General features: G+C 39.7%; 2 protein-coding genes across 2 annotated transcripts; both read right to left on the bottom strand.

The window, feature by feature from the left end:
* Positions 1-3221: 3221 nt before the first annotated feature.
* On the bottom strand, positions 3222-4989 carry RB195_001876 (uncharacterized protein; the record flags this gene model as incomplete). Its single annotated transcript, XM_013435192.2, has 7 exons — positions 3222-3443; positions 3591-3746; positions 3806-3919; positions 3978-4133; positions 4220-4358; positions 4732-4843; positions 4920-4989. The coding sequence occupies 7 exons, from the start codon at positions 4987-4989 to the stop codon at positions 3222-3224; spliced, it is 969 nt and encodes a 322-aa protein (XP_013290646.2).
* Positions 4990-6264: 1275 nt separating this feature from the next.
* Positions 6265-12308, bottom strand: RB195_001875 (uncharacterized protein; the record flags this gene model as incomplete). The annotated part of the gene is made up of 15 exons (XM_064198855.1): positions 6265-6429; positions 6665-6797; positions 6876-7009; positions 7070-7198; positions 7255-7379; positions 7596-7675; positions 7775-7842; positions 8071-8226; positions 9960-10087; positions 10315-10480; positions 10813-11004; positions 11067-11166; positions 11231-11327; positions 11384-11457; positions 12181-12308. 15 exons carry the CDS (start codon positions 12306-12308, stop codon positions 6265-6267), a joined length of 1875 nt encoding a protein of 624 aa, XP_064054736.1.
* Between the last annotated feature and the right edge of the window lie 255 nt (positions 12309-12563).

Below are 12563 nucleotides of genomic sequence, written 5' to 3'. Positions count from 1 at the left end.
CGATTGTCACCGCCAGCTACACTGCGACACTTCGAGCGCACTTCGCGTGATAACACCAAACTTCTGGTCCTTTTAAAATTGCTATAAGATATGCAAGTATGATTCCGTCTGAATCAGAGGGTGGTAGCTAGTTTTGAAATTTCGATCATACGGAAGCCCAAATCACAATGAATAGAAGGATAAGGAACAAAAAAAAGAAGGAATGGCGACGTAATCGGAGAAGAAAAACATCAAAATGACAATAGAGAAGAGGGAAGGGTCTTACCTGTTGTTTTAAGGCGCCGTTTTCAAACACAGTAAATTGTATTGTTCGCCTAGTGCACCACTTATCGGAGCCATCCAAATGAAGCTACTGATAGTTCCACCTCGATCTCTGCCGATAGCTCCATCGCACTCCTTCGAACGTCTACTTATTTTGGGCGAGGGATTACGCTTAAAGGCATCACCCCACGAATCTGAGGTGGTGCAGATTTCGTGTGGAGTATTCGTATACGGGATGGGAGACTATGGAGAGGGGGTGATTCCGTCCATTTCTTCCTAATTGCTGTAAAAAACGGCCCGGAAGATTCGGCGCCGCACAAGGCTGGCGCGCTCCAGTCAAACTCCCTGTAGAAAATAGTGCGCGAAGACGCCTGAAGCAGTATCTTCCGGGCCGTTTTTTATGGCAATTAGGAAGAAATGGACGGAATCACCCCCCTCTCCATAGTCTCCCGTCCCGTATACGAATACTCCACCTGAAATCCGTACCACCTTAGATTCGTGGGGTGATGCCTTTAACTGATCCTTTGTTATGTCTCACAACAACGCTCAGTTCGTCAGTGGACGAGAAATTTGCTGCCACGGATTGATAGTTAAGAAAAATCACAACAGTTAATTCCCTTCCCAAGATTCTTCAGAGGGCGTAGATCGTGCAGGTTAAAGTTGGCAACGGCTGTAATTTGATTACGTGGAAACAATGAACTAAGTAACGCCTCCACTAACGCCTTCTAGAGATCGGAATGGGACCACAGTCAGGCGTGAGTTGAGAATTTCTCAACAGAGGGTCGTAAGAGAAGTGTCGATGAAGGAGTGAGGGGGAGTGACTGAAGCATTTTTTTAAAGATTTTACTGGTGTAATTTCACACGTTTCGGTGGGGACTACTTTGGGAAAATACTAAATAAATGAAGGACATCCAGGTTACGATACATGGGAGGAATCATGACACGAAGACTAGAAAAAGAGTGTAAATTATACAGTGCTTTTTGAACGTAGCCTCGCGGCTTTGCTTTCAAGTGAGTTGTTTTTAAAAAAAAATTACACCAAGAAAATTGAAAATGTTGAGTATAAGAGAAAGAACCAAAGAGTGAGTACTCATAGTCGGCTAATTTATAGGTTAGATAGCTGATTGAGGTCACTAGTCTATGACCCTCGATTACGCCGTTTTTATTGCGACTGTCAGGGATCAATCCCTGACAAAAGTGGGATTTTTGCATTTAGTGTGTGAGAGTTAAAAGAGCACGTTTCTCATTCGACAGTGACCAATTTACTATTACCACTCGAAAAAACAATTTCAATGCTGTTACTGAGCGAAGCAACACATATACAAGCGTAGATAGGGATAAAATCACGAAGTAGGCTCCACAAATTTCTGAACATCGACGCTCAAAGTGAATTTCATGCAATAAGGTTGACTGCGATTTATAAAGAAAAATTTCTTCTATATTTCTACAAAGCTTGTTGCTTTTAGCTTTCCTAGTTTTCTTGAAACTTAGTTGAGAAAAACTCTAAATTTTGTCTTTCTTCGAGTTTTTCTCAACTAGCTTTTGAAAGAACCATAGCACCTATAGAGACCATAACTTGCAGTTAGGGGTTTTCTTTTATGCTTTATCGAAATATAACATCGAACTTTCCAAGTGCGCTGCTGTAATTTCGCAACGGGAAAATGTACGAAATCTCAGACAACGCGTCAAAATCTGTGTGACTTTAAAGAGAGTCCAGTAACTCAGCTCGCAGTTCTTGTAGAAGAATTCGGTTTAAAGTATGTTGTAGAGGACAATTTTTGCTATTATAATTCATTTTTACTTCTCCAAATAGTTTTCATTTTCTCAGAAGCTAATTGAGAAAATGCTAAATTCCTCAACTAGCTTTCAAAAAAAAAAAATTGAAGGCCCTGTGAAAAAGATATTCTAAATGTTTTATAGCGCAAATCTTCCTTTACAGAAATCAGCTACCCATGTCTTCTTCCGTCTCTCCTGTAGTTTGTTATTCATATTTATTTCAACCGACCAAAATCCGACCAATCCAGCAGTAATTTCCAATCATGGTTTGGTTCTAATCTCTTAAATGACCTGTCAATAACACCTATGCATATTCGACGAACCATTTTCGTTACATAATTTAAAAAAATCTGCTGGTGAAATATTCCTTTCAGTAATTTTTTTCGGATTTGCAAAAATCAAGATTCCGACGGGGATCGAACTATTCATCGTCTGTAATCACTGTCAATGAGTGAAATTGTGTGTAGGAAATAAAAAATAGTGGGAAATGCTTTTAAAATGTGTTCTCCGTCGCTTCCAGTTGTTTTTTCCACCTTGCAAAAAGGATGTTTCCTGCGGGGATCGAACTCCCGACCGTTTGTAATCACTGTCAAAAGAAGAATTGTATCGTCGAATACATGTTGAGAGCTTTCTCAGCTTTTCTGTCCACATATGAACTGACTTACATCTAACCCTTGCAGTGAGCAATCACTGGCGTCTATATTGTATTATATATTTTTACTTTACTTGCGGAACTTTATATTAATATCCATTATAGCACTATTAATTAATACTTGCTATATTATATTGATTTATTCACTGAACGTCCGATTTGTTTATTTAATTCTGTTTATTATAACTAATTTTTCATTGCTATGTGAGCGGCTATACTATTGTAGAAAGAATGAGAAAGAAGGGGTCCTTTTCTTCTATGGAGGGGGTCGTTGTCAGGAGGGTATTTCCCCAACAACACACTTGACTCTGAATCGGACCATCGATGTTTTTAGAATACCGCCTCTTAAATTTTGTTCAGAAAGTGTTGACCCGACATGATCATTCATAGAATCAGGACAATTGTTCTACTCCTAAAGAGGCTGCCCTTTTAACCTATTTTTATTGCATAAAATAGAAAATCACTTTCTGAAAACCATTCTGAACATGATTCTCAACAAGAAAAATCAACAAATAACTGAATGGAATCATAATCATGCAGTAACACTTTCATCGGTTTCACAACGTTTCACTTCCGGTTCATTGAGATCCTTCTCCATTTCCTCGTGTTCAGACTTTTCTTCCATGGCATTTTGATCCATCTCTTTCTTCGCCATGCCTTTTCGAAGAGGAATGACAGCGAAGAACGCTTTTTCCCAATCGTTATTGTTTGTATAGTGCACAAGTATTTCGAAGACATGATTAATGGTGAGTACCTGTAGATATCAAACGTAGAAGATTTGCTCTTTTTGTTGGGATCGAGACCTCAATTGATGAATCTTATGAGAGCTGTCTCCGGGGAAAAAATCGGAAAAAATGTCGATCTTCCTGTTTCTAACAAAAAAGTACCAAAGAGACTTCACCTTACGAGTCTTCATCTCCACAAACTCATCGATAGGCAGTCGGGCATGCCCGTATCCTTTACGGACAGCCAAGTCCAAGCACAGACCCTTATGACTGTTATGATCAACGAGACCACCAATTACATAAATCTTTGAATCCTCAACTTTGGATAGTATCTGGAAGTCCAGGAACACCTATCAGTGCAAAAAAAACGACGAAATCAACTTATTCTCACATTTTCAGAATCGGCAGTAAGATATACAACCTCCTCTGCTTCGAACAAATCATCCAAGGGTTCTGTTTTCAGGAAGATATCTTGATTTCGGTTTGATTCAATCCTATCGTAGATCTAAACCACTACAAATAAAAGTAAGAAAGGTTTTTCAGAGATCATTGTTCTTCTTCACCTTTCTGCATTTTCCAGTAAACGAAGTGATATAGAACTGGAGCGGTTCAGGAGACCGCCGATTGGCTGAGTAGCTCCAATTCAGTTGTTGTACCGTACGCCGGCAATCCTTCTCTGACATCATGTCATCGAACGACATATCGATTGCTACGCGAACCTGAGCAGAAGTAGAGTGTTCGAAAATGCTTTGAGAACGTCTAAACTTTCACTTTGGTGAACAAATTTGTTGTTTAAAATCCTGACCTTGCAGGCTGATTGCTCCATCGTCTTTCCACGAAATCGTCGTAGCTGCTTCCCTTGCCCAGCTTCTTTCAGAGCAATACGCCTCTCCTTTTTCCTTTGCTTTTCTTCGACTCGTTTTCGTTTTCGATGCTCTAGCCACCTGAAACACAAATTTGTATTCTTTTGAAAAGGAATTACATAACTGAAACTGATGAGAAAATTGACCAAATTGTATTTTCAACCTTTGTACTTAGGAGGATGCAGAAGCAGTTAGCAGTCTACCTGAATCATTTCGAAATTTTCCTAAGCTTGAATCCAAGAGCTATGAATGAAGAAAAGAAGAAGGAACTCTTAGAGATCAGAGAAGAGGAATCTAGAAAACATCAGAAAAGTTTGATGCTGAAATGCTACACCGGCCCTTGCGTTTGGTAGCGAACAAGAAAAGAGCAGATCAAACTTCCGTTTATAAAGGAAAAATAGTGCGAATCTGAAAGCAAAAATAAAGTAAAAAATAGAGCGGGAAATCAGCTCACCTTTCCCTGCTCTTCAATTTCTTCAACGCATTTTTTGAAAGCGGCGAAATGTTCATTTTTTCTTGCGTTACCACTGACTCACATTGATCTTTAATCTCTTGATTGCACCCATCTGAAACAAAGCTAACATAACAGTTCCTGAACGAGTCGCTGAGAACTCAAGAGTGACTAAGCAGGCTTTTACTTACAGCCACATTGCAGTCCGTCCTCATCTGCAGCAATTTCAGATCCAGTCCTTGGAGATGCACCCGACATCATGAGGAAAAGATTAGTTTCAGACCTTGACACTAAGGTAGTTACAACGTGGACGAGACATACACTTGAAAAAGTTTTATATTTACTTGCAGAACACCAGCGCCTGGTGATTGGACCAATCATGATTATGATCCGCCCATAGTCTCCAACTAAAGGCCAAATTTTCGTTTAAAAATGCTCGGTAGATATTCCCTTCCAAGTTCAAAACACAGTTAAGAGCCTCGTACATTTATTCAACAGCGAGATTGATATAGAACAACTCCGATTAGAGGGAAATATGACTAAAAGGATAGAACACGTCACTACTGGTCTCTCATACAACAGAAACAAATAATAAAAACTATCTCAGGTAACTACTAGGAAAAAAATACATATATTCTACCTAAGTCAAATTGCTTTAGGACAATTAGCACAACTAAAATTATCAATCAACGCACCCGCAACACATACATACGAGGTTTCGGAGGAAAAAGTGGTAATCCCTATTGGAAATATGATAATAGCTCACGCTGAGGAGTGAACATGAGTCTACCCGGAATTATCTACGAATGGAGACAATTCGGATGCTAACTTGGTAACAATCGGTTTATTGGCAAAACGAACAGTTATTGATTATAGTAGATGGAAGGTTATGTATAGTTGAGTCAAAACGACATGAAGCACGGAGAGTTGTGCAAGCGGCTGCGCTCGAAACGGCGCGGTGGAGCGCAGCGGCTGGGATCGTGTAGAGGTCTTCGTTACCGCCACCCATCTCTGCACTTCGCTATGGTCCCACCTCGATTTCTACCGCTGTCTCCACCGCGACATGAAGCACCGCTTCGAGCGCAGCCGCTTGCGCAAATGTCCGTGCTTCATGTCGTTTTGACTCGACTATAAGTCTTTACGAAAGAAAACAAGGATCAGGCTCATAGGCTTTTGCCTCTTAAGCATTGTGCACTAACCCTTCATAGGATATGCCCGTAAACACAGTGGACATAAAATGTAATAAATATAAAATTATGTTTTTTCATTACCTAATTCAAACCTCTCCAAAGGAAAATGTCCACTGCGCGGACCCTGGAAAAGATTGTGGAGTACCATATGACTCCATGAGCAAAACGACTACTGAGTGGCAGGCAGGCTATTCAATGGCCCGAACGGAAGTATATCAAAACAATGCGCTCACCTTAAGAAAAGAAATGCCAATTTAAATAATCTGAAGTAGTTTGAACACTCACATACTCTATTACATTGTAGGTTAAAGGTAAATACGAACGTATGAATTCATGGCTATTTTCGTCACAAATTCTTGAACACCAGGAATCCAGCTAGTGCCGCCAATGCCGCACCGAAGGTGATCTTTGATAACAGATTCGAATCATGCAGGTAATACACTCGTCGCAAATGTGGATAAACAGCCATTGTAGCAAGCTGTTCGAAAATCGGGCCACTGGCAAGACCAATCTGTAAGAGAACCTGATTAAAGTGGAAAGAAATGTTAAGCAAACAGTGCCAAAAAGCTCTATTTGGAATAAAATCCCTCCAAAATCAACCAATCGATTTTGCAGTTTTATTTACTTTTGATCACCCGCTAATTTGTTGGGGGATGAGGATGATTTGGAATCAATAAACTCTCCATGAAATAGAATATAGGATGCAATAATGATGGTAATTTCCATTAATGGCCGCAAAATCCAACCTGAGCCTCGGTGAACTTGATAGGGCGTGGCAATTCATGTTGTCTACAAAACTCGTCTGGCGTCACTTCCCACCGTTGCTCTACCTCCTCACGTTCGACTTTCGTTGCTATAATGACACATGGTGTCCTTGTGCTGAAAAAAAAACCAGCGGTGAAAGGTCACTCCGTGATAAGACAACAAAACCTTGTTTCCTTAAAAACAACAACTAACCGATAAAAGTACTTCTGATATATAGTTGCACAAAACGCAAATGAATCTGGATTGCTAATATCATACAGAAATGCAACTACATCTGCGGCTGTCTCCGCGCTACTGAGCACGTCTTGCGGTTGCAGAACGTCAACCTTTACAAAGCTACATGAAACTGGAAACGAGTAAAATTTTCACATAGCTTAACCACAAACTTCTCTAAGCAATAAATATTTGTTTTCCTCCTTTACTTTCACTCGATTGATTACGTATGGGTAATGCCTTTTTCCCGTATGCATCGCATCCAACAGCCCTCGTCCAACGAGAGATTGCATAAAAACACTCTGAACACCACTGTAAGCAACTGATGATCAGCTAACGAATATTGCAAATCTCCTACCTTCCCGGTATCCTTCGCCCCAACTACAAGACACTGGAACACTCGACGAGTTGTTCCTCTTTCTGTAAGGTCAATTTTCCGCTCTCGGGTGATTTTGATTGCGTCAGCAACGGACCCAGCACGAGCTGCAAGTGGACTTATTAAGACTGAGTTTTAAAACTTTAAGATAAAATTAAAGGAATGAAATCTTTGGTTGAAAATAGCTGAGTTCTTTTTGAGAAATTTCGAAACCTAACTTACTACATTAGTAGTAGAGTGAAAATTATCATTGCATTACAGCTGTTTTGCTTTTTGTCAGGAAATAAAAAGCGGTTTTGAAGAAAAAGGAAAACAAAACATACTCTGCGTACTTCGTCCGACCGCGAATCCTAGATAGGCTAATTGTTCCATTGTTTGAGACACATTAATTAACGTTGTCATACTGGAATTGAGCTATATTAAGCGAAGAAAAACTTTCTTAAAAAAAAGGATGGGAAATAAAGTTGCGAAATTGACATTACATCTAATAGAGTTTACTCACTTCCAGTAAGCCATGTAACCAGCGTAAGTTATCCAACCTCGTTGATTTGTCTCAACAGCGGAAAGGATCTAAAATGAATCAGGACAATCAAAATGAGTTTCTTTCATTACTCTACCTGAAGAACTTTCATAAAACAAATGAAATATTATAGCTGGACTAGAGATAGATAGTCAGATAATTCAAGAACAATGTGGACAACGAACAAATAAAAAAACCGTATTTCGTCGGTTTTCATGCAAAGGTGTTGTTTTCAAAAATTCGCCAAGTTATGCTAAAATGCTTAAACGCGGACTCACCTCTTTGCTAAGTGCAGCTGTTGGGCATACACTGAAAAGGTTCGCAAGTTCACATGGCGACAAACACTGGTCCTTGTCTTCATCATGTTTCTCGAACAAAGCCGATAGGAATTGAATACCTTCAGGTGAAAGCTCTGTCGAGCAGCCCAAATTTACCTGAAATGCTTATGACTTGAAGAAGTGTCCCTAAAATATTCACTTCTTAAAAAAAACATGCCTTGAAAGAAAGGGGGAACGGTCAAGAGGTACCCGTATGATGTCCGCCGCGTATCCAGGAGGCTAATGAGTGTCGTTAATTGCACCGCGCGTCTCCTGATACCGTTATGATCGCTACAGTAGCCTGGTTGCTCCTCTTGTGTTACGTTTTCAAGACCCCGCCCACGCCACCCTCCCCACCCATTTCGCCGCGTCTGCCACTCTTACGACGATTTTTTTCCGCCGCGCTTTTCTTATGATGCGCTTTTAAAGTCGAACGGAAAGGAAAGTACCTGGTATTAGATGTTGTTTGAAGGTCTACATAAAGTGTGCTTGTAACTTAATATAAAAGAAAGGAAGAATGAAATAGGTTTGTATAAGTGATATGCCATTTAGAAATGCGAGTGAAAATGAAATTATCCTGTCTCGACTTGTTAGGTGGAAAACACTCATCCATTTCTGGGAATGCGAGATATCTTTCAAAAAATGTCTCACTGATCGGTGTTATGCTATCTTTTTTACTTTTGTTTCCTCTAATGATTTCTTTTTGTTTATCTAGCTGGGTAAAACTGGCATCCAACGATTAACGAGGCGCGAATAATGCCTCGCAGACATACACCGTACCTAAAGGTATATCTCGAAGATACAAAGGTCTCTGTTCGCCACTAATACAGCTAACCTGTCATATTGATTTTATGCAGAGAATAGATAGAAATGGAGCGATAAAACGAAAGAAGTTTGAAGAGCCATACAAAGGTCTGTTATATAAAACTGTATAAGACGTACAAGCAAGTATTGAAATATGTCAAATATTGGTATATTTCAATACTTGCTATACATAAACATTATATCTATGTAAAATTTTGAAAAGGCAAAATGTAGAAAGGAGTTAAAGAATGTATACAAAGTAATAAGCGCATAATGTTGCTGTTATTATAACTGCCGCAGTTGAAAGTTGAACACGAATTCGTTGAATGGCATCGTGACAAACACATACTTATGCACTGCTAGTTTATATAGAAAACTTAGGACATGAAATGTGTTAAATTATGAGATGTTTGAAAATATATGCGTGTTATTCTTTTCCCTGGAGCATCTTTTTGAAATAATTTTTACTTATTCTTCTCCTTTATTCCCAATAATATGCGCTTAGTTTACTATATCCGTACATCAGAATTCGCCTCGGCAATTCGTTCTTCACTCCCCCCCCCCTTCAAAATTCGCACTATCCACCGCTTCGTCGCGGCGCGAACGTCGCGCGCGGCGTTGATTAGAACAATAGGGAGGCGGGGTGTAGGTGATCTCAGGCGGTCGTGAAGAATGTCTAGCTGGTGGAGCGGCAGCCGTAATTACGCGGAGGCGCACGGTGCCGAAGGGAGGACAGAGCGGTCACCCGGTTTTTACGGGTAGCTCTTGTCCCGCACCCGAAAGAAAGATGTAAAGATGTTTAGTAAACAGTCATATCCAAGATTTTTTGTCATGGTTTTGATCTTACACTGATGTGTCACAAAGGGAACGAGTAGCAAATACCCCCTAGATATCTAGGACAAAAGCCAAAGAAAACCAACTTTTAAGCTATACTTCAATAAAATCGTGAATCTTAAAAGGTTGCAGCTTAATCCAACCATATCATGGCAAGCTATACACAACTGTGCAACGCCAGCGCAAAATTAGACTGGACACAAAATACTCACATGAATTCGGGGATAAAGATAGTCCTCTCCGAGCTTAAGATTTGCTTCATAGCCAAATTTTCGTAGCACTGTCCAAGTTGTTTCGTGGCGCCCTCGTTCAATGAACAGAAGGTTAAGGTAGAGGAAACCTATTAGGGAATATATCTGCAGCAATTATCACTACAAACAAGTACTTTTCCAATTGAAAAAAAAACGAGTGCAAAGGGTACAAGCAAAGTATATCTCAATATGAACCAAATACCATATCCGCTGATATAATCTATAATAAACATTTGCAATATCAGAAAGTACACCAAGTTTTCGCTATGAATGCAGTATAATCAAGAAATGCTAAAAACTGTCAGATTATGGTTACCTGGTAACGACAGCGCACCTTCAACGATACCATCAGGACATCCGTCAGCAACTGCCCGCTTCACATCTTCAATAGCTGCCGAAGTTAAGGGGATACCGAAACAGAGCTTCTGGAACTCATTCAGCTCCGCGTCATTCAGATAACCATCGTTGTCTCTATCACAAATCTAGAAACTTTAGATTTTTTGCAAATGCGAACTTTTCAAACTTTTATATTGCGGTAGTAATTTAAACTAAGAAATAAGGGTGTGCTACGGCTAAAAAGTGAGTTATAAGACTAAGAATAAGCCACAATGTTAAGATGATCATGGAGTAAATTGTGGATTATGGGAGCAAAATGATTTCAAGTTAAAAGCTTATCTCACATCGGGGTGAAAAATACCGTCGCGCCCTTTGAAGCTGCACATCGCGGTAAATTTAAGACTCTTCATAATTTCAATTTTTCAAAAGGTAAAGCTGATTTCAAGAAACCCTGGTCTTAAAAATCACAAACGTTTACCTTGAAAACTCGAATAAGAGCTTTTCGTGTCTTGTCCGTTAGTCTCTTCTCTTCCGCGTCATATAAGGGTCTCGTAGGGTGAACAACGGCTTTTTGTGCATAAAAGAATATTTCGCTGACATTTTTCATTGTCTTCGCTGAACATTCTACACATGTCTCAACTTCTGGCCACTGCTCCATTATAGGCAGCACCTGAACAAATGACTATTTGAACGTTGCAAGTTGTTAAACATTTTACCTATAGAAAACTCGACCTTATCAGTATGATTTGTCGGACCATCAGATTTATTTCCAACCAAAATCACGGGTACCTCGTGATCAGCGCCGTACACATCACGCAGCAACGGCAACCATCTGTGAAGGGCTCATTTTACAAGAAAAAGAATTTTTGCAAATGCGAGTCATAACCAACACTTACTTTTCGGTAACCTTCCTGATTGTGCTGTCGTCAGAGACAGTGTAGACTATGCACACGACATTAGCCTGTTTTAACTCACTAACAATATAGGTATCACCTAAAGTGGCGACAAATCAAAATCGAGAACAGCCCTCCGAAGGTTTGTAAATTTACCTTCATTGCGCACGGAACAATCAACTATGGATGTCGTGACGTTTTCAGGGGTGACGTCAGCAGGAATTAACACCCTAAACAAATGTTGTGTCAAAAAAAAAAAATAAAGGAGCAAAGGAGGAAGGCCGAGATGGATGGCAAATCATAAACTTATGTAGAGAGTATTCAATTTGCTACCTGGACGGGAAAAAAAGCGCTGCCGATTGGCATACGTAAGTAAAATCATGGCAAAAGAGTTCTTCGAAAATTCATGGTTAAGATAGGAAAGGAAGAAAGAACATCAACAGCTAACGAAAAACAAAGCAACCAGTAGACAAAGCAACCAAGAACTCTTATGTTTGTCGATGGAAGTGGAATTAAAGTCAATAAAATTCGTGGTTAAAACAGGAGAGGAAAAAGGAACATTAAGAACCAACGAAAAATAAAGGAACCAATAGCCAAGAACGCTGATGTTTGTCGATGGTAGTGGAATCAACATGAGCTTGGTACCTTATGATCGCGAAACTTTGAATACGTAGACCGTGTATAAATAATATATGACAAAAACGTGTGATTCTAGGAGAAATGAATACAAATTACGTGACCAGCAAAAGAGAGCTGCAGAAACTTCCGAAAAGTTTTGTGAATATAAAGGAGTGAATTCAGATTACGAAGAACATATAACTGAGGATGGTGGCTCGTATAAAACAAAAAAATTAAAAGAATGAGAACCACAAAACATGTCACAAATACGAAGTTCAAAATAAAACAAAAAAGAACAAGGTGAAAAGATGAAGAAACCAGCAAGAAAATAATACCGATCCAGCTTCGGCGGTACGCGTTCGACCCATTCATCTTCGAGCAGACTCATCACTAACGACGTCTTGCCCACGCCCGCCTCTCCAACAAGTAGAATCCTGACATCGGCTTGAACCTCCTCCGCCATTCACTCCCAAACCGACGCACAGTCCCTCAAAAGGGTGAATGCGAATAAATAAGCTTCGTAATCCCAATAGAGGATGTTCAAAAAATAAAAAAAGAGCCAAGCAAAAATACAGGAAATGGCCGTTAGAAACCATCAGTTCATAAAACGAAGAATCACCCGTACTACATATTTATAGCTTTAGTTCAAGAGTAAACAATATAACAACAACAAGACTCTAACAAAGGCCTAAGGTAAGTAACAATAAGACGATTTACA

Source organism: Necator americanus, chromosome IV (genome assembly GCF_031761385.1).
Source record: "Necator americanus strain Aroian chromosome IV, whole genome shotgun sequence".
Taxonomy (NCBI): Eukaryota; Metazoa; Nematoda; class Chromadorea; order Rhabditida; family Ancylostomatidae; genus Necator; species Necator americanus.
The sequence above is the reverse complement of the archived record's forward strand: the minus strand, read 5'-3'. Positions and strand labels throughout refer to the sequence as shown.